Source organism: Cetorhinus maximus, chromosome 14 (assembly GCF_964194155.1).
Source record: "Cetorhinus maximus chromosome 14, sCetMax3.hap1.1, whole genome shotgun sequence".
In the NCBI taxonomy this organism is placed as follows: Eukaryota; Metazoa; Chordata; class Chondrichthyes; order Lamniformes; family Cetorhinidae; genus Cetorhinus; species Cetorhinus maximus.
Window position 1 is genome coordinate 89,436,681 of NC_135892.1, and position 22,840 is coordinate 89,459,520.

The 22,840-nt window shown below is 42.5% G+C and overlaps 1 protein-coding gene across 5 annotated transcripts in view; it reads left to right on the forward strand.

The window, feature by feature from the left end:
- The window catches only part of LOC144689807 (tetratricopeptide repeat protein 7A-like), a 324,990-nt gene that overhangs the window by 188,412 nt on the left and 113,738 nt on the right, over nt 1-22,840 (forward strand). For all 5 annotated transcript variants that reach the window (XM_078557204.1, XM_078557205.1, XM_078557206.1 and 2 more), the window contains 2 exons: nt 12,852-12,965; nt 22,448-22,593. In XM_078557204.1, coding sequence (XP_078413330.1) covers nt 12,852-12,965; nt 22,448-22,593 — 260 coding nt within the window. The remainder of the gene's footprint in view (nt 1-12,851; nt 12,966-22,447; nt 22,594-22,840) is intronic.

Below are 22,840 nucleotides of genomic sequence, written 5' to 3' on the forward strand. Positions count from 1 at the left end.
ACAGTCCTGTCTTCACATTGAGGATATCCTCCATCATGTTGTGTAGCACTACCACTGTGCTGAAAGTGATAGATTTCAAATAGATCTAGCAACTCAAGACTGGACATCCATGAGGTGCTGTGGGCCATCCACAATCTGCAACCTCATGACCCAGCATATCCCCCACTCTACCAGTACCACCAAGCCAGGGGATCAACCCTGGTTCAGTGAAGAGTGCAGGAAGGACGTGCAAGGAACAGCACCAGGCATACCTAAAAATGAGGCGTTAACCTGGTGAAGCTACAACACAGGACTACTTGCGTGCCAAATTGCGTAAGCAGCAAGTGACAGAGAGCTAAGCGATTCCACAATCAACAGATCAGATCTAAGCTCTGCAGTCCTGCCTCATCCAGTTCTGAATGGTGGTGGACAATTAAACAACTCGCTGGAGGAGGAGGCTCCACAAATACCCCCATCCTCATTGATGGAGGAGGCCAGCACATCAGTGCAAAAGATAAAGCCGAAGCATTTGCAGCAATCTTCAGCCAGAGGTGCTGAGTGGATGGTCCATCTCGGCCTCCTCCGGCGGTCCCCAGCATCACAGATTCCAGTCTTCAGCCAATTCGATTCACTCTACACAATATCAAAAAACGGCTGAAGGCACTGGATACTGCAAAGGCTATGGGCCCTGACAATATTCTGGAAATAATACCGAACACTTGTCCCGCGCCCCTAGCCAAGCGGTTCCAGTACATCTACAACACTGGCATTTACTGGGCTATGTGGAAAATTGCCCAGGTATGTCCTGTACGCAAAAAAGGACAAAACCAACCTGACCAATCACTGCCCCATCAACAGTGTTATTAAGCGGCACTTGCTTAGCAATAATCTGCTCAGTGATGCTCAGTTTGGATTCCGCCAGGGTTACTCAACTTCTGACCTCATTACAGCCTTGGTTCAAACATGGACAAAAGAACTGAACTCCCGAGGTGATGTGAGAGTGATAGTCCTTGACATCAAGGCCGCATTTGACCGAGTGTGGCATCAAGGAGCCCTAGCAAAACTGGAGTCAGTAGGAATTGGGGAAAACTCTTTGCTGGTTGAAGTCATACCTAGCACAAAGGAAGGTGGTTGTGGTTGTTGGAGGTCTCAGTTCCAGGACATCAATGCAGGAGTTCCTCAAGGGAGTGTCCGGTCGAACCATCTTCAGCTGCTTCATCAATGACCTTCTTCCCACCATAAAGTCAGAAGTCGGGATGTTCACTGATGATTGCACACTGTTCAGCACCATTCGTGACTCCTAAGATACTGAAGCAGTCCATGTCAAAATGCAGCAAGACCTGTCAGCATGGGCTGACAGGTGGCAAGTAACATTCACACCACACAAGTACCAGGCAATGACCATCTCCAACAAGAGAGAATCTAACCTTCGCCCCTTGACATTCAAAGGCATTACCATCGCTGCATCCCCCATTATCAACACCCTGAGGTTACCATTGGCCAGAAATTGAACTGGACTAGCCATATAAATGGCTACAAGAGCAGGTCAGAGGCTAGGAATCCTGCGGCGAGTAACTCACCTCCTGACTCCCCAAAGCCTGCCCACAATCTACAAGGCACAAGTCAGGAGTGTGATGGAATACTCTCCACTTGCCTGGATGAGTGCAGCTCCAACAACACTCAAGAATCTTGACACCATCCAGTACAAAGCAGCCCGCTTGATTGGTACCCCTTCCACAAACATACATTCCATCCACCATTGATGAACAGTGGCAGCAGTGTGTACCATCTACAAGATGCACTGCAGAAACTCACCAAGGCTCCTTAGGCAGCACCTTCCAAACCCATGACCGCTATGATCTAGCAGGACAAGGGCAGCAGATACATGGGAACACCGCCACCTGAAAGCTCCCCTCCAAGCCACTCATCATTCTGACTTGGAACTATATTACCGTTCCTTCACTGTCTCTGGGTCAAAATCCTGGAACTCCCTACAGCACTGTGGGTGTGCCTACACCACATGGACTGCAGTGGTTCAAGAAGGCAGCTCACCACCACCTTCTCAAGTGCAATTAGGGATCGGCAATAAATGCTGGCCTAGCCAGCAAAGCCCACACCCCATAGATGAATAAAAATCATTTCAATGCCTTTATATTTACTGTGAACTTCCAGGGTGTAAGCCTCTGAATTGCACCAGATCTCATGTATATTGCTGACGTTTTTTGTAATATGGCGGATGTACTTCATTATTCTTGCTGCAATTATTAATTCCTTTTGGAAAATAATGTTTAAAGTGCCCAGGTGGGGGAGGGGGAAAGGGTAAGAAATGCACATTCTGTGTCCTATTTAGAAAGGAGGTAGCATTATTTTTTAGTACTGTTCCACTCGATGTCTGCATGCTGTGTCCTGATGTGCGTTCACTTCTGCTGACTCAGTCTGTGGTGGAGCTGCAATATGACTAAAGAGAAGCACTGCAGCTTAACATCGATATCAGCAGGAATAAGGTGCCGGTGGACAGGCTAGGCAGAAAGCTCGACTGACAGCATAGTGCTGCAGCTGCTGCTGCTGCTGACACTCACTGATCCACAGTTTAATTTCTGTAGGATTGCGTCACCAGGTTATTTGCAGCACCTGCCGGGTGGTTCCCTCTTACTGTATTAGGGCTGTGTGAGTACGGAGTGTTTTTGTGGCTTTCACTTTCGGCTTTATATGGTCTGCAAAGTTTTTTTTTTCCTGAAATATTAATTTTTATGCATTGGTCTTTGCCTGTAACTGGCAAATAGTTAATTTGAAAATAAATTAATCTCTCTAAAGTCTGTGATTAGAAATTTATGCCCATGGGCTATTCACATAGCTGTGGTTGCATTTTTAATATGATTGGGTTTTTTTATGACTGCACTGCAGAACACATTTTTTTGCCTTGGCTAGTTTTAAACAGGTGCCGTTGCTAAGGGGTGTTATACCTAGGAACCAATAAATTGGCAGTGCATTGTGCTGCACCTCACAGTGCAAGTACAGGATTTCAATATTTCAGTTGCACCATTCTGTAAAGTCTTTCAGAAGAAAGAATGAGAGAAGGCTGGGAACTTCCTTCTTTGGATGATTGACTCCCAAATTCCCTTGTACACTTCTGGGCAGCTTGGAAGGGAGTTGCCTGCCTGTCCTGTAGATCACAAGAATCATATACAACACAAAAGAGACAAAAACAAAATGAGTTGCCTTGTTTTTTATCTATAAAAAAGCCTCTGTTAGCCCACAAACATATTTTAACTGCTATTGAATTTCCATCTTGTATAGGTAGGAGATAAAAACACTGTCTATGATTTAAAATGGTGTCCTTCACATCATTAAGGTTTAAAAATATTTTAAAACATTTTTGTACCTAGAATGACTCTGCTAACTGCCACTCCTTGTTACTCAGCTCCACCCTATGGTTGTCTGAAGCACAATGTCATTGAATAATGACTGCTGTAAACCTTATAGTGCTTTACATGTGTTGCTTTTTTAAAAATACAAATAGATCAACACCTTACCTGAATTAATCAATCTTGCAATATATATGTAAATTTTATTGGACTGTGTTTGTAAACAAATAATGCTTCAGCAAAAAGCAGTCTCAGCAGAATGTTTATTTTACTTGTTTAGTTAAAAAAAAATTAAATTGTGCTGATAGTACAAAAAGATGAATATCTAAAACTGCAAAACTCAAAATATTTATAAATTCTTAAAATGGGATTCTCTGTCAGCAATAGAGAATGTTCTGGATGTCGCACTTAAACAGGGAGATGGGAAAAGTCAGGCCTGTGGCAAATAAAAGAATGAAATGTTTTATTGAGGTAATTTCTGTGTAATTCTATAGCGAAAAGGATCCATGTGGACAGAGTTAAGGAATGGGAAGTGAAATGGTAAAGTTCTTGATGTGTGTTATAAGTCACCAAACAGAACAGAAAAGATGATTCAGAGAAATCTACAAGAATAACATGGCAATAATATTGGGGGCTTTTAACTAACCCAATATAGACTGTAATATAGGTAATACTTGTGGTCAGAAGTGCAAAAAAACATTTTTTAGATTGCATCTAAGACTGTTTTTTCCATCAGTAAGCTTTTTGCCCAACATGTGAAGGCATAATATTTAGGCTGGTTTCTGGGAAATTAAGTTGGGCACATAACAGATGTGAGCAGGAGAACAATTGGGAAGGTTAAGATCAGCCTGAGCCTAGAAATGAACAATGAGGTGTCAAAGGTAAAGATGTTGAACTTTATGATTAAAAAAATAATATTCTGTAAGATGATAAGGGAACTGGCCCATATTAACTGGCAAAAGGTTAACAGGATAATGAAACAAGCAGTGGGGAAATGGATGGACCTATAAAATAGGTTTTTTTCCTATAAGGTGAAAGGGGGCGCACCAAAAATTTTATGACTGATAGAGCAAGTAAAATGAAACTGAAATTTAAAAAGATGCATATGACAAAAATGGGGTTAATATTTTTTTAAATAAGGGACATAGAAGCTGTTCTAAGGAGATTAAAGGGAGATTCTAAGGGCTAACATGGAATATAAAAAGTGAGCAGATAATATAAAAGGAAATAGTAAGCTTTTATAGGCATATAAAAAATAAAAGAATAATTAGATGGTAGGACAACTCGGGGATGAATTAAGGCAATTGTAGTGGGTGATGGGATAACAACATGTAAACTAGTTATAGAAACACACGTCCTAATGCTCTTATATATGTCACATTGTTGCTTTTGCAGGCCATGCTGTTTAAAGAAAGACTTGTCTCGTGATTTATTTCATTCTTCTGAAGCACAAGTTTCATGTATGCAACTTTGGTATTAGGTTTAGTGGTATAATAGTGATGTAGGCTTTCAAGGCACAGGCCTTGAGTTAGCTGGCACCAACTTCAAAGTGAACGTCCCAGACTCCCTAAGGCCAGTGATGGAAAATGGGCAACTTGATGGAACCTACCTGTTTGGTTAGTTTAAGGGCGTGAATACTGGGTCAGTTGAAATTTTCAAGACTGAGGCTGATGTATTTTTGTTAGGTAAGGTTATGAAGAGATAGGAAGAAACAGTGGGTAAGTAGAATTGAGGTACAGGTCAACCTTGGTCTAATTGATTGGTGGAACATGCGTGAGGGTGCTATGTGACTGTCCCTTTGCTCATCAGAGATTTTTCTGAAGGTCTTGAGCCTTTCCCAAAAGCCTGTGTCTTATCTTAAAATTCTGTTCAGAATGGTGACTGTTAAAGAAATGACAATTGTTGTAGTCTGAACATGTACAGTATGCCCAATTTTACAGAATGCATAAGTGCCATTTGATCCAATGCAATAATGTTCTTTAGATTTTTTTGCAGTTTCTTTTTTAAAACTTTTTTAGAAGTTGATCTAATTTCAAAAGCTATATTGAGGTAGGGTTGTACTGTGATTTTTAAGCTAAAAGGATGTGTGTGAAAGAGAGAGACTATACATCCCATATCCTTTGTGTCCCATAAATGTCAGAAGGCATATCATGCTTAGAGAGTCAATGTTTCTCTTCATCTAATACGAGTTAATTTCTGTTGAAACAATTTGAATTTGGCAGCAAACAGAAAATTGACACAAAATTTAAATGTCCTACTGACACCTGTGAGAGGGAAGAGACTTATGTGGATAAAAAGAAACACAGATAAATAAATAGAGTTTCTTGTCTCATCCTAATTTGAGCTCCTTTTAAAGGAAACAAGTTGAATTTTGAAAGAAACATAGAAACTAGGAGCAGGAGTAGGCCATTTGGCCCTTCGAGTCTGCTCCGCCATTCAATATGATCATGGCTGAGCCTCTATCTCAAGGCCATATTCCCGCTTTCTCTCCATACCCTTTGATGCCCCAAATGTCCAAAAAATTATCAATTTTTTTGAATATACTCAGTGACCCAGCCTCCACAGCCTTCTGTGGTAGAGAATTCCACAGGTTGACCACCCTCTGAGTGAAGACATTTTTCCTCATCTCAGTCCTAAATGGCCTGCCCCATATCCTGAGACTGTGGTCCCTGGTTCTAGACTCCCCAACCAGGGGAAACATCCTCCCTGCATCTAGTCTGTCTAGCCCTGTTAGAATTTTATACGTTTCAATCAGATCCCCTCTCATTCTTCTAAACTCTAGTGAATACAGGCCCAGTCAAACCAATCTCTCCTCATATGACAGTCCTGCCATCCCCGGTATCAGCATAGTGAACCTTTGCTGCGCTCCCTCTATGGCAAGTATATCCTTTCTTAGGTAGGGAGACCAGAACTGCACCAATACTCCAGGTGTGGTCTCACCAAGGCCTTGTATAACTGCAGTAAGACATACAGAAAGCATTCAAAACCACTTTGAGGGAAACGGGATCAGATAGTACATTAGGAGATTATGTGGCTTCTGCTCTCTGGCTGCTTACCCTTGGAGAAGTAAGGGATGTTTGGATGGAGGGTTAATGGTGAGACAAGTAACAGTGGAGCAAGGGATGGGGCAATGTGAGGATTGAGAGAGCAGTAGGAGTTGAGGTAGTAATATGAATGATTTGAAGCAGTGATAGGAATGAGGAATGGGAAGACGTAGTGAAAGGCAAACTGATTGAGTACACAATGGGAGTATGAGTAGTGGAAGCATAAGTATAATATAGGGAGGAGGTGGGAAGGAAGATACTGAGGACAACAGCACGTTTTCCGCTCAACCTGAAAATATAACTGCAGCTCTCAGTGGCTCCTTCCACCGCTTCTAGCCAATATACCCACTAACTCTCTGAAAGAGGAGGAGAAGTCAGGAAGAAAAGCAGAAAAAAGGACAAGTCAGGAAGAAAAGCAGACTAGGTAGAGACAGAAGCAAAAAAGGGAAAAGAGGCAAAGAAAAGAGAAACAGCAACATCAAGACAATAGTAACGAGAGAGATTATATTCACCATCTTCCCACATGTCATGCCATAAAAGATCCATTATGATATATACATAATTCTTGAGTTAGCAATGTTGGAATGCAAACCAGTGCTAGTGCTGTAATTGTAACACCTGATATCCTTCATTCCTCCAACAGGTGGCATTATGCAACTTGAAGTAAATTGATACTTTTTATTGCCCCAGAGGCGATGCTGTGACCGCTTTCAGCCAGTTACGACAAACAGGGCTGACATAGCAGTCTGCATTTTCCTCCAGGTAGTATAGTGATGGAGGACAAAGGAAAATGGAGCAGGGGTTGTCATCTGCAGCATTTATCCAGCAGGGAACTTAGTTGTCAAGTTATTGACTCCCCAGTTGCATTTCTATATATATATATTTTTTTTTAAATTTATAAATCCCATTTCTTTCTTCTGTCTTGGAATCCCAGACCATAAAGGAATCTAGAGGCTGTGTATAGGTGGGTATCCCTAAAATTACCAGAATTGTGTCTTATCATGTTTCTGTGATCCACTCACATATTCTGTTGCTATATGTTAAGAGAAAATACATTTTTGCATTGATAACACCATATGCCTTTGAGCAGCTAACACTATCTTTTAGACGTTAGAGTGGAATCTTTCATTTTCGGTATCTCACACGCTGCCTGATAAAGCGACGAGATGCTCATGCTGACTCTTAGGAGGAAGGCCCACTGTTTCTTCTGCCCATCAGGCAATTAAATGGACAGCGATGGGTCTCCCTACCGATTGAGGACCCTAGGATATGATGCCCCGCCCACCTAGAGCAGCCGGCTAATCTGAGGCCGTGGCTGCTGCTGGAACAAACCCCCACGCCCCCACCCAGAGTCCCAGGATTGTGGAGTGACCCACAAAAAGGGTAAGCGCTGTTGCAGTGTGGGGGGAGGAGGGGGGTCGGGTACGAGTCTTGCGTGGTAGGGGTCGCAGGGAGAGGGAGGCCATGGGGGTCAGCAGCAAGAGCAGGATGAGTGGCTGTCAGCAGCTGCCCCTCTGCCTGATGTCCACACCCTCAATCACGCACAGATTTGAGGGACCCCCTCCCACTCCCTTTCCTGTTGACATGCAGCCCGCACAGTTTTACCAGTCACGCAGGCTGCATGTCGGCAGGTCAGCCTGGAGCTGCGAAAATTTCAGCAGAGATGGGAAGAGGTCCTTTAGTGGTTGCTAATTGGCCTCTTAGGGTCTCAAGTGGGGGTGGGAAGGTGTCAGGTATCGGCCCCGATGCCAACCCACTTAATTTTCAGCACCTGCCCCCCCCCAGCCTCCTTCCTCACCTCCTGCGGGGGCAGAAGATTCCGCCCAGAAATTCTTGAAGAGCACAGATGTACACAAGCTACAGTCGTGCTCAAGTGTTGCAGGAGTATTTTCCAGGTTGGTAGTTTTGATCCTGAGCTTTATGCTTCCTTGTTTTCTAGAAACTTATTTTACCTGATGAGCTCAGATTTTTCAGTACCACTGCCACTCCAGTACTGGCATCTGTGAAATGAAAAAAAAAGCCGGCTGCAACTTGCTGCGGTGAGGAGTATCATTCCGATCACATTCCCCACATTCTTGTCTCAGCTGTTGTGCTCAATTCCATACATTTTAGAACATATGACTGAATGTAACACTCAGTGATCCTTGCATAGTAACCAGTCCAGTACTCGATTTAATTGGGGTCAGTTGGCTGGACGGCTGGTTTGTGATGCAGAGTGATGCCAACAGCGCGGGTTCAATTTCCGTACCAGCTGAGGTTGTCCATGAAGTCCCTGCCTTATCAACCTCACCCCTCGCCTGAGGTGTGATGACCCTTAGGTTAAACTCACCACCAGTCGTCTCCCTCTAATGAGAGAGCAGCCTATGGTCCTCTGGGACTTCGGCGACTCTCATTCATTCATTCTTTCACTCAGTTTAATTCATTGTGAATAGATTGGCTATTCACAGAGCACAACTGTAGTGCACATACACATTTTAATGCAGAAATACTTGCTTATTTAAAATAAAAACTGAAAGTGCTGCAAATGCACAGTCAGCCCATTAGAATCTAAAAAGAGAGAGTTGCAAAAAAGGGCTTTTTCTCCTTTTTAGATACTGACGGACCAGCTGTGAATTTGCAGTATTTTCTGTTTCCTGATCCTTCTGCTATTTTGTTAACTATCACTTTAATCTGGATTCTTTACATTTTCTTCACATTCTTAAGGCACCCCTTTGAAACATGAGGATATTATCTCATTTTTAGGTACCTTGTTTAACTTTGTCTCTTCTTGCTTTTTGAAAAATATGCAATTTTTGCCACTTCCCAATGCTCCAGCACTATCCCTGAATCTGAGGAGTTTTGGAAGGTTATAACTAATGCATTCTTAATTTGAGTATTGCTGATAAAAGACGTTTGTCAAAGCTTTTCATCTTGCACTCATCAGGACAATTGCAAGAATACCAATGTCAGGGGAAACAGCAACTTTATACTGTATGAGAAGAGAGTGCTGATTGGTTGGCAAGTGGGCTGTGATTGGTAGAGGAGAATGCACAAGTTAATGCTGGCTGACAGTTAACTGCCAAGCATTTTTTTTGAAATTTAAACCAGGCAGCTTGACTCTGATTGGTCAAGGCATTGTCCTGAGGAATGGATTCCTATCACTTATTTTGTTTAACTGAAACAGCTGCAAGATGTGTACATGTTCTTTGCCCTGTGTATTAATATATGCAGCTTCCATTACACGCAAATGCACCACACTACGAACACGACTGACAATCTTAAATTAGCTGTCAGTGTAATTTTTAGCATACTGGGGACTATTTAGCAAATGTCATCCAATCGCGCAATCACATCTAATGTTGGACTCTGTGTTTTGAGTTTTCCAAGCACAGGCTTGTGCCTTTTCCAGGCCTGTACCAAGGTCTGTACCTTGCCCGTTGTGAACAGCAGAAGGGACATGCTGTTTGATGGCAATGCCTCTACCAGTCATAGCCCTCTTGCCAACCAATCAGCACTCTCTTTTCATATGGTATAAAATTGTTGTTTCCCCTGACATTGGTATTCTTGTGATTGTCCTTATGAGTGCAAGATGAAAAGCTTTGACAAAATGTCTTTTTTCAGCAATACTGAAGTTCTGTACTACCAAATGACTATTTGCATTCCTAATTATTATACCTCACCTTAGTGAAAACATCTGAACCTGGAGATATGTTCCGCTTCAGTCATTATTTTATTCATTGCCATTTTTTAAATTACAATAATGATTTTCAGTTTCTTCATTTCATAAAATTCTAGCCTTGCCTGTACTGCTTATTGTGTCCTCCTTTTCCTCATGTGAAGAGAATTATGGTTCCTGGGAGCACACTAGAATTAAGCTATAATTGGAAGCAAGGCAGAGTTGTGCTTTCAGTAATGCTGTATTTGTGTTCTTTAATCTATTCAGTTTTTTTTTCAATTATTTATTAAATATTTGCCCCCAGTTTTTAATTTGTATTGCATGGGAGGTATTGGATGATGAACTGTTCCTTATTTTGTATTTTTCTCTTCGACTACCTAAAACACACCTCTACAGCCAGGAGAGATGGAGTATGAATTGCTCTCGGGCTATTGGCAATGTGCAATGGCTGGACACCAGGAAGTACCAGTGATCATCCAAGCAGGGCTTTCCCCTCCTGTTTTCTGTCTGTTCAACTGGGAGATGTTCAGTCTACACTCAATTTAGCAAAGATTGGGAATGGAGCAGGTCTCAATTGACATCCATCCCCTCCATGGCATTGAGCATTACTGTGAGAATAACATTGACAAGTCTTTATGTTGAACTCTTCCAAATCATCTAATCTCCTGAGGGAAAATTCCACAGGTTTTTTTCCTTCCCTCACCCTTATACATGATAAAATTGATCAGGAATCCAGATCACCTGTGATAAAGCCTGGTCCTAAATTATATATCCCTCCTTTCCTTGGTGTAACATTTATGTTTCCAGAAGCTTGAGGGTCCTAGTGCTTCACACATCAATCCATCATTCATATCTATCCTTGAATCCTTCAGTTCTTATTTTAACTAGCTATTCATCCAACTCTACTTAAATATGTTAAATGACAAAACAAAATGTGGCAAGTCCCTTTTCACTAAGAGTGAAGAATCAGTAACTTGCATACAATTATTGTTGCTGTAGACTGCTAGGCACACTTTGATGTGTTCATGAGCATAAAATAACTTTTGAAACATCAAGTGCCAGTTAACTGCTGTATCTGAGAGTCTATTCTGTCCATTCATTGCATAGAATGGGACAAGGAGGTTGGGGGAGGGGGAATTCCATCTAATAAGTTTTGTTTGATGCTAATTCATCCTGTACTAATATTTTATTTTTATGCAGTCACAACTCAAATTATGTAATCTATGTGCATCTACAAATCACTAGTGAAGTGTGAGGGGACAGACCTAAATTACAGATAGTAAATATAACTATTCACTGGCGTTGCCTCCTCTTCTGTGTAATTTAATTCAGATTGTGGAATGCAGCAGAAATGGTTTATAGATTCTAGCAGTTTAATTTTTAAAAGGCTGTCAACATGTGTGAATTTCTTAAATGTTTTTCTAGGTGCAGTTGCGACAATGAGTGTCATGGCAAATAAATAGGTTACACTCAGAACAGTGGATGTTCTGTCCTGATATGTGTGAGGAATTGGTTTGGGCACTACCTTCATCCTTATATTAGTATGCACACAAGATAGGATGAGCACACTGAGCCATGGCAGGTTCATTTGTTGGCCCGAAAATTAATTTCAAAGCTAATTGGACTAACCCGTGATTTTTTGTGGGTAGGGTTGGCACCGTTTTGCTGTGGTAGTCAAAGCTTAAATATTTGGTCCCTTCTTGATGTGGACAGGTGTTTGAGGGATAAGCTTTGGCTCTGAATTGAAGAGGATCTTTGCACCAGAGATTGTATTCTACTGAGTTTCAGCCAATTCTACTCAGTTGCAGCCAATTCAGCAATCCTCCGCTTGACAGCTGGAGCCAACAGGCATTCCTCCAGTTAGCCTCATGGCTTAGGTTTGCCAACCAGGGACAAATGGGTCAGCTACGGGTGACTGTATAAGTTCCATATGGCTGTTTAAGTGAACCCTTACCGCCCATTAAAATCCAATGTATTCCATTTGTAACACACCTTATATGCTACAAAGTTCTGATATAATGCACATTTTTATGGTCTTTTCACAAATAGAGAGTCCATATGAATGCATCACTAATGAAAAAGCCATCCTTCTAAAACATTTGTCACTCAAAGTGTGGTTTATTCTTGAATTGGCACTAGATTTAGGTCCTATAGTGCACCCAGCAGTTTACTGCAACGATAAGCTAACTGCTTACAAGCCAAAACTTTCTAATTGTGTACTGTCCTGAATGGGCACTCTTGTTATGTGAAAGAAAATGGTTACCTTTTCTGTGTATAATATAAAGAATAAAAATGTTTGACATTTTCCTAACATCCTGCCTATTATAATCCACTATATCTACTTTTTTGGGACATGGTCATTTATATTCATGGCTTTTATATTATTTCCATGGACCATTATTACAGCTTACAATGGAATATTACTGCAACTTCCACTGAGCATGACTTTCTTCTTTGTTAGGCTACAAATGGGACTATCCTCAGATGTTTGAGTAAATATGGTTGCACGTGATGCTAATTATTTTATGCTGTCTGCCCATGCCTTCTCCAATCACTCGACAAATAAGAGGGGAGAATTTCATCCCGCCAGTTTGGGCAGGATTTGAACTCAGTTTCCAAAGATAAACAGCCATTACCTAATTCACTGCACCACCCTTTCCTACTTGGAATAATTTAAATTGTATAATAAATGTGTCTCCACTATTTTTCTGTTCCACTTGACTAAAGTGGATCACAAGAAAATGTGTTTGGTGATAATACATTCCATGCAAGTAATTAATACTTTTGTTTTAATTTCTCTTTTTGTAGTTTACTTCACACTAAAGTCAAACTTGAGGCAGTTCACAAAGGACCCGAGGAAGCTCTTGAAACCTGCAAACACATGTTAAACGTGTGGCAGACAAAACACACATCACACTTCAGGTAGGCCCTGTCACTGGTACCTCACAGTAAAGGCAAACCTCTAGTATCCTTTGAAGCAAAATCAGTTTTAATCAATTACTAGGTTTGTAACGTGGCTTGTGAATGTGTTACAATACTTTGACGTATATAAGGCATTCTACTGCAATATGCAATGAAGTAGAGCATGCAGGTCAGCAGCCCATTAGATCTGAAATAGGCACAACGTAACTATATATTCACCCAAAACAAAAACAAATTACTTTGGATGCTGAAAATTTGAAAGAAAAGCAGAAAATGGTGGAAAAGACTCAGCAGGTCAGGCAGCATCTCTGGAGAGAGAAGCCCTCCTGGTCGATAACCTTTTGAAAGATCATTGCTGTTTGCGGGATCTTGATGTATGCAAATTTGTGCAGCTAGCCAGATTAACACGAATGGCTCTACACTCCACTTACATTGGAATTTTAACCACTTTTTTGATTCATGGTTGCAACCTTTAAAAACTTGAATCTCTCTTCCTGCAATGATTTGTATTAATCAGATTAAAATAACATACCATAGATGAAAATGCTTTGTTTTTGTCACAGGCCTGCATTATGACCGTAACATAGTTTCTGAAAGTAAATAGTAACATTTCAAGGTGATCCCTTTTGGTTTTCAGTCAGTAAACACACAGCAATTACATCGGTTCTTCAACTTTGAATGCGGGTGTTACTGCATCAACTAGTTGAATTATACTAGTTACTTGTGACCTCCATTACAAGCCAGAAAAAAAAATGCAGAGTAGGAAAAATCCTGCCACCTTCATATGGAGCAGAATATATGGTACAATAGCTAAATAATGGAGACATGGGCATGAATGCATGGTATTGAACTCCTAATGCTAGTGTAGATTTTTACCTGGAGCTCACTGGATGGTGATCAAGAGTCAGAACCCTGGTTGACTATCTTACCCCTCCACCACACACATTTTGAAAACATGTATGTGCCAATTGATATGCACAATATATCTTGTACTTTCAGGGAACAAGACTTTGTAAATGTTGGACGACACAGCAGTAACCTATGCTGACCTATTTCCTTTATGAAGTCAGCTGGCTGATGCTTCCTGCTACACCACACTTAAAAGTTTACCATTATTCTGAGAATACAACTCGGCTCAGCAGTTCCATTATTGGGAGCCCTTTCATTGGCTGGATTTGGCCCCTTATTAATATTGCTATGAATGGCCCAAGGATTGCCCTGACAGGCTAATGAATGGTGCCTGCTTTTAGGCAGATCTTCCCTTTCCCATTTAATCTTCATGGCCTGATTTTTCAGCTTGGCGGGCAGGCGCGATTCGAGGGTCGGGGAAGTGGACTGCCAACCGCGATCGGCCCCCAACCGCGATTTCATGCTTGCTGGCCAATTAATGGTCAGACAGCATGAAGCACACACCGAAAAGCTCAGCGCTGCCAGGATTGGGGCGGGAGGAGGGCGGGCGATGACATCAACAGGGGCACGGGCGAGCGCTGAGAGAAAGCTCCCTGAAGGCAGAGAGCTACCTCAGGCAGCTGCAGACCCAATAACCATGAAATAAAGTTTTGAAAACCAGAAAAAAAATCCCCAAGCATCACAACCAGGTACTGAACATATAGATGATAAAGATGCTGTCCACTGATTTTTTAAAAATGTTATTTAATAACGGAAACCTCATCCTGCCCTTGGATGAGGTTTGATGAAAAATGCAAAGCCCGCCTTGCGGATTCGCCCGCCCGCCAATTGTAAGGTTGGACGGGCCACAAAAAAATCAGAGACAATTGCGCCGTTAATAGGTTTAATTGCCCTCTTAGTTGTCGGCGGGTGCACTTCTGACTTTTGCGCGTGCCCTCTGAGCGAAATATCACGTGAACACGGGATGATGTCTGGACGCTCGCCCGATGTCTCCTCGCGCTATTTTGTGCTCAATTGGGTCGGGCACGTGCCCACCAGTGGGGCGTAAAATTCTGCCAGATGATATTTTGCCCTACAAGTTGTTGGAAGTGTGAGATGGAAACATCACAACAGTTTCTACAGAGCACCTGGAATGTAGGCGAACAGGGCAAGAAAATGTATTTCCTTATCCAATCAGGTTGATGGATTGTGAAATTAACAGTGCAAAGTCTGAACAAGAACCTAAGCTAGAATGGTGCATTCAATGTTGAATCAAGCATGGGAAAGATCAAATAAAGAGAGAGACTGAAAAAAGAGACAAAAAAAGAAAAAATAAATAAATTTAAAAGTTATCTCTAGCAACCATTAAATCCTGAAGGAATGAAACTACACCCTTATAATAGTTAATTTTCAGTACCAAAAAGGTTTACTGACAGCAGTTAACGCTTATTACGTCACTAAAAAAATAGTTAGACTTAAAATGGAAACAGAAAATGCTGGAAAAACTCAGCAGGTCTGACAGCATCTGTGGAGAGAGAAAAACAAAATTAACGTTTCAAGTCCGTATGACCCTTCTTCAAGTCTGTAGATTCGAAACATCAACTTTGTTTTTCTCTCTCCACAGATGCTGTCAGACCTGCTGAGTTTTTCCAGCATTTTCTGTTTTTGTTTCAGATTTCCAGCATTCGCAGTATTTTGTTTTTATCTTAGACTTAAAATGGCTTAGCTTCACCTTTCTGTGGCGAGTTTACTTTGTTTCCACCATACAATTATGACAACTTCACACCGTTCAATACATGTGAATGGGGAACCAGAAATATGGGATTCTGTTTTTGCAAAGCTAGCAGTGGAGCAGAACATCTTCACCTGCAATTTTTGGATTCCTGCGTGCAGTGGTGCACCTGCACCTGCCTGAATTTGCTGTGGAATTTGCGCATAAATAATGGCAAGCCCTCTTAACCTCACCATTACTTTGATTGCAGTTTTTGTGCCAATATGTTTCACATCCTGGGAACCAAATCCGTCACAGTCATATCAGAAAGTTTACAGCAATTTATTTTTGTCATTGTGGATAGCTATCAAATTTAACATGCGAATCTCGCTATCTATCATCTCACCCTGACTCCAGATATCAGCATCGGAGACCACAGCACCTGTTTCTTTTCCAGAAGCCATTGACTTTAGAAGGCAGTTTTAACTAAGGCAGAGGTTTTCAAACTTCCCTGCGAGAGGAATTCATGCAAAGGTTGACACACTACCAGGAACCCCTGTTTTATCTTTCTAAAGAGTGTCAACTACCTAAGTGATAACAGCATTATCACTGCAAGAAATATATTAATATTTGGCAACAGTGAGGAGGCCTTTAAAATTACATTCCTGTGGCTGGTAAGGACTATGCACAGTATAGAAATAAGAGGAGGAAACTCACTGTGTAGTTACTGCCATGTTCTCCTTGGACACTCCTTCATTTATTCACTTCTGCTGATCCCTGCTTCTAAGGAATACGGATAGTTCACTAAGACTTCTTTTCCAAAGAAAGCCTTGATGTGTTGACCCACTAGCAAACATTCAGTCCCCTGTTTATAAGACAGGCAGCCATCTGTACAGGGCAATTAGCGATGACCAATCCCATCATCTTAGAAGTCAATTGCAAAGGCATTCCTTACAACACAATAAGCACGGCAGATATTTTGGACAGACTTAACCATTCACTAGACTTTTCTCACCTGCTAAAGTGTGATGACCATATTCTTCTGTACTTAACATTTTAAAAGCTCTGCAAGGTAACTTTTTGTCTTTCTGGTTCTGAGTGCATGGAACATCTAGCACCTGTATTTAACTTTGGGCTTTTAAACTCCTTTGGAGGGGGATTACAAGCATAAAATAGATAATTGACTGCTTATATTCTTGGATTTCTTAAAATGAGATAACTTTGAAGCCTTTCCCTTCAAAGCAAACTATTTTGTTGTGGTGGTGGTGGCAGCCTTGTGTCTCGTAGGATGGTGGTTTGCGCTGTGGCAGTCAGCTCTGTATTAAGCATCGCCTGGTGTGGTACAGGAGCCCCCACTCTGGCATGGCAGTCTGCTGCATTTGCTGCAGATGAAGACATAAGCTAAGAAGGTGCATGAGTTGCTGGCCTCTGTTTTCTCTGGACCCTCTTCTTGGCCAGCTGAGTTTTTCGTTTCTGCTTGCCTCTTCCAATGCCCTTCCGAACAGTCAGCCTCCAGAGGTCACAACCATCAGTGACTGTCTCCCAGTTGTCAGTGTCAATGTCCGCCATCTTCATATCTCGCTTGCAGGTGTCCTTGTAGTGGATGTATGGACGCCCAGGAGGTTGTGATCCAGTGGTCAGTTCACTGTACAGAATGGATATATGGCTGTCTTCCATCTGATGCATGTAGCCAAGCCGTGCAAACGCTGTTGGCTTAGCAATGAATGTATGCTGATGAAATTAGCACACTCCAGGACCTCTGAGTTGGTGACTTTGTCCTGCCAAGAGATGCCAAGGATATGTCTGAGACAGCCAAGGTTTGAACTGTTCAGCCTTTTCCCCTGCCTAGCATGTGTTATCCAGGTCTCACCACTATAGAAGAGTGCACTGAGGATGCAGGGTTGGTAGATTAGCAGTTTCGTGTTCTCAGTCAGGTTGTTGTTGTTTCACATTCTCTTACTCAGATTAGACATAACAGCTCCAGCCTTTGTGATGCATGAGTTGATTTCACCATCAAGTGACAGATTGCTAGTGATTGTGAAACCGCCTCCAGTGTCATATTGTCAATGTTGATAGAGGGCAGTATGGCAACATCCTGGAACATGACATTTGTCTTCCTGCTGCTGATGGTCAAACTCTTCAAGCATGAGAGAGTTTGTCCATTTGCCACTGAAAGTATTCCTCGATATGGAAGGCTCTGCTCATGTCTCTTGTTCATCCTTCAAGGCGATGGTGACCATGTTCATCATCTGTGGTGTTTGCTGGGATTCTGGACTGCTAAGGTGACTGCTAAGGCCACTCAGAAGTTTCTGCTGCAAATAGGACAGAGTACCACAGATGATTGAGTTTTGGATGAGTTGCTGGCTCAAGATTTCCTCTCCTTGCGTTTTCTCTCTGCCTCTGGTATGCACTTGCTTTCGAAGAAGGCCGCAACTTTTTTATTTGGTTGTGCCAAATGCTGTGATCTCGGGTGAACTTCCTGGGTAAGTCAATATTAAAACGCCTAAGTGAAAACTTCAGAGTGTCCTTGTGGTGCTTCCTTTGACTACCATTACAGTGCATCCCAGGCGCAAGCTCTTCAGAGAAGATTTACTTTGGTGAGCATGTGTCAGACATTCTGGCTACATGACCAGCCCAACACCGTTGTGATTTTCTTAGTATGACGTGGATGCTTGTCATGCCAGCTTGGGTGTGTCTGTTACTTTGTCCTGCTATCTGACCTTCAGAAGCTTCCAAAGGCAGCTCAAGTGAAAGTGGTTGAACTTCTTGGCATGATGCTGATGCACAGACCAAGCCTCGCATGCTTAGAGCAGAGTGGGTAGGATGATTGCTCTACAGATTTTGTTTGGTAGACAGACTTCCCTTTGTTCCCAGACTGATGTCCGAAGTCTGCTGGAGGCAACCTTGCTTTGGCAATTCTCATATGTGTCGCTTAACCAATATAGACAGCGCGAGAGAGTGTTCTGCCGAGATATGTGAACTTACCCACTGCTGACAGGTTCTGGTCATGGACTGAAACCTTGAGCTTGAGATAGGGCTTTCCCAGACCAAGCTGGTACATTATTTCGGTTTTTTTCATGTTGATCGTAAGGCCAAAGTTGTCGCATGCATTTGGAGAACAAGTCCATGGTGCACTGAATATCCAGCTCTGAACTAATAGCTAGGGCACAGTCATCGACAAACAGGAAATTGCGAAGTATGTCCTTGGAGACCTTGGTCTTTCCCTTTTGTTGTCTCAGATTGAGCAGCTTTGTTTCCATGCGATATCTGATTTCAATGCTGGGATCACCATCAGGGAAGGCATTGGAGAGCATGGAGAAAAACATGCTGAGAGTTGGCATTAGCACATGGCCCTACTTAACTCCATTAATGACTGAGAATAGGTTAGAAGACTCACTATCATCCAGGACCAGCGTGAGCGTGCCAAATTTCTCCATCGCCTACCAATGGTCCTCACGGCTGACTGTGTCAAAGGCCTTGGTCAGTGTAGAGGTCCATATTCTCTTCTTGGTATTTTCCTGGAGCTGTCAAACTGCAAACACCCTATCAGTGGTTTTCTTAAACTGCAGTGATGCTTTGGCAACAGATCCTGTTTGAGGTGTTGCACTAAGTGGTTCAGAGGGATTCTGGTGAAGATGTGAGATTCCCCTATGATTGTCACAAGATTGCTGAGTTCCTTTCCACTTGTACAGGTGGGCAATGGAGGCATCTTTGTATTCTTGCGGGATATTTCCTTGCTCCCACATAGACTGAAAGAGTTCAGTGAGCTACTGGACCAGGCGTTGACCTGCAGCCATGTAGACCTCAGCTGGGATTGCCTCAGTTCCTGGAGCTTTTCTGCTACACAGGAGTTTGATTACATTCGTCATTTCTAATAGCGTGGGAGGGTCATCAAGAGAGCAGTTGATGGCAACCTGTAGCCTGTTGATTGCTTCTTTATTGACGGATGAAGTCTGATTGAGGATGTGGTTCAAGTGCTCTGCCCACCTTTCTAGAATTTGGGTTTTTTACTGTGAGCAGTGTTGATTCATCGGCACCGAGGATTGGTGATGAACTAGTAGACTGGGGCCCATAGTCGAATATCAGAGCAATGTAAACTCTCTTTGTCATCTGCATATGACTGAAGTTTGTCTGCTCTCTGATTCAGCTGAGTGCCTTGCATCTCTCTGAGCTTGGATTGGACAGTCCCCCAGAAATTTCAGTAGACATTGTGCTTGGTTAGTGATGACTTATCAATGAGGTAGAGGCGATGTTTCTCCTCCAGTAGTTTCTGGATTACCTCATTGTTTTCATCAAACCAATCAATGCTTTCATGAGGTAGGGCCAAGAGCCTCTAGAGCATTCGATACACTATCCCTGAAGGTTGCCCAGTCATCCGCAATGTAGTAAGTGTCCATTTTTGCTGTACACAGGTGATTCTCGAGTTTCTCTGAGAGAGATTCCTTCATGACCCCTATTTGAGCCTTGAGACATTAAGACGCTTTTGGACGTTCATGTCCTGGGGGTGTCTAGGGGGATAGATCTTGAGTTTTAGCTTGGAAATGATAGGACTGTGGTCTTATGGAATGCTAGTAGGGCATTGTCAGTGTAGAGCAACTCTCTGATGAGGACCTGGCTCACATTTGTTTTGGATCTCCAGCAAGTGAGGTTGAACAACTTTCTGTCGGTTCTGGTATTAAGTAGACACCCTTTGTAGATGACCTGAAGCATGTGATGGCGGCAAAGGGAAGAATATTCCAAAGAGTGTCAGTGCCAGAACACAACCCTGTTTGACCCCACTGAAGATCGCAACTGGTTCTGATGTTGCCCCGTCATTGCTGACCATACCAATCATGTTGTCATGGAAAGAGGAAATTACATTGAGCAGCTTTGGCAGGCAGCCTGTTTTCTCCAGCTGCTTAAAATAGGCTGCCTCTGCTCACACAATGGTTGAATGCTTTATTGAGATCAATGAAGATAATATATAGTGGTCTCCTTTGTCCGTGGTATTTCTCTTGCAGCTGCCAGACTGATATGATCATGTCAAATCTTTAGGTTCTGATACGACACTGGGATTCAGGGTAAATGCAGCCAGGATCTGCAGTTTGAAAAGGGAAACACGGGCAAATACTTTTCCCATGATGCTCAGCAGAGAGAGGCCTCGATTGTTGTTGCAATCACTGCAATCACTCTTATTCTTGTACAAGATCACAATCTTTGCATCAAGCATATCCTGGAGCACTGCCCCCTCCCTTCAGCAGAGACAGAGAAGTTCATGAAGGTGCTGCAGGAGTGCCAATTTCCCATGGCAAGTGAGCCAATAGTGAGCTCCTCCACTGTGGGTTTGATATCCAGCTCTGGCATGACAGGCAGGCTTTCTGGTGTGTCTAGAGCTTCCTTGGTGACAGTGTTCTCCCTAGAGTATAACTCAAGGTAGTGTTTCATCCATCTCTCCAACTTTTTATTGCAGTCAGTTCCGAATTCCCCTGTCTTTGTTTTCAATGGATCTGTTTTCTTTGCTGATGGACCTGTTGCCTTTTTGATCCCTTCATACATGTCCCTAGCATTCCCTGTGTCAAAGGACATCTGGATAGCGCACTGTCTAGCAGTCTGTTGGACTTTACTTTGACTGTTTCTTAGTGCATTCAGAGTCTTCTCGCTTGGATCTCTCTTGTAGGATTAATGGCTTCAGGTTCCATCACAGTGACATTAGCCATGAACTAGTGGGCAGTTTTCTGCTCTTGCTTCCCATATGCTGAAAATGCGGGATTGTAAGTGGTGTCTCAAGCCACGTTCTCCATTTTGCTTCTGCTCTCTTGTGTGGGAATGCCAGAGAGCACCATTCAATTGAGTTGAGGAACTATTGATTTTTATCTGGGCAGGTAGGATGGCTGATGTTGGTACGAGGACAGCATTTCTGCTTTAAAATAAAAAACTTCAAGGGTTGCATCCTGACCCTGATGCAAGCCAGGGAATGATCTGCATCACACTCAGTGCTGTAATAGCTGAGTGTATTGAGAATAATAGTTCAGAGAGTCACGTCTGGTGATGATCTGATCCAGCTGGTGCCAATATCCTGATCTTGGATGTCTCCGGGACACCTTGTGGTATGGTTTGTTCTGACAGAAGATGTTAGTTGCACAAAGCTGTGGCAGCAGCAAAGCTTAAGTAGTCTCTCTCCGTTCTCATTTATCTTTCCCAGGCCATGATATCCAAGGCAGAAGAGCCAAGCCTCGTGGTCTGCACCCGTTCTTGCAATGAAATCCCCAAGTAGGTAAAGATGTTCTGATTTAGGGATTCTGCTGATAGCAGTGTCAAGCTCCTCATAAAACTGGTTTTTCACCTCTGTAGTGGAGCACAGCTTGGAGCATAGATACTTATGAGGTTAACTGGCCCTGTTTCAGTTGAGAAGCAGATGGAGAATTCACGCTCTGAACTATTTGGTGGGGGGGGGCGGGTGGCGTGGTTTCTATCATCAAGAGTAGTGAGCTCCTTACAGTGAAGGCTACACCTTGCTCATGCGTTTCTTCTGAACTCTTCCCCTGTCAGATAAACATGTAACATTTTTGTTTCAGTGATCCGCTCTTGGCAAGCCTGGCTTCTTGTAAGGAAGCTTTGTCAATGTTCAGGGGAAAAGTTAGCAATCATTCCCAATACCTTTTGCTACCCAGTGAACCTGGCTAACAGGTGCACATGAATGGATACAGTGTAAGGTTCAATTGTGTGGTTTTCTCTTTTTCCCCTCACCAGTCGTTGAATCAACGGTGCTCACACAAGAATGGCAGCTTAGACAAGATATTGGAAGCCAGCAGGAAAGATGGTCCTGTAAAGGAGAGGATTAAAAACAAAGAGAATGGCATCACGTTATCACCACTTTGATTCAATCTCTCCACTTTTTTTGCAGTGACTGCGACAAAGATAGCAGTCTAGCTGAGGGAGCGCTGACCGAGAAAAGGAGCACTGTTCCAAGTAGTGTGGTTGAGGGCACAGCAGGCGAGAGGCGAAGCACTGTTCATCTCACTTTTCCTGATTTTCACGAGGCTGATTCAGGTAAGGAGGATGGAGAGATTTTACGATAGATTATATACTTGAAAAACTTTTGAAAGCTCTACTCATGTATTTCAGCTATATATTTGTACATATTTATAGGGAATATGAAGCTAAGTGACTTCGCTTTAACTTTTATTGGTGAATGATGTGCTTTAAATAGACTTCACAAAGTCAAATATTAGTGGATCCTATACAGAATGGAAAAAATTCCTGTGAGTCCTCTTTTGTTATTTAAATTCCCAATTTT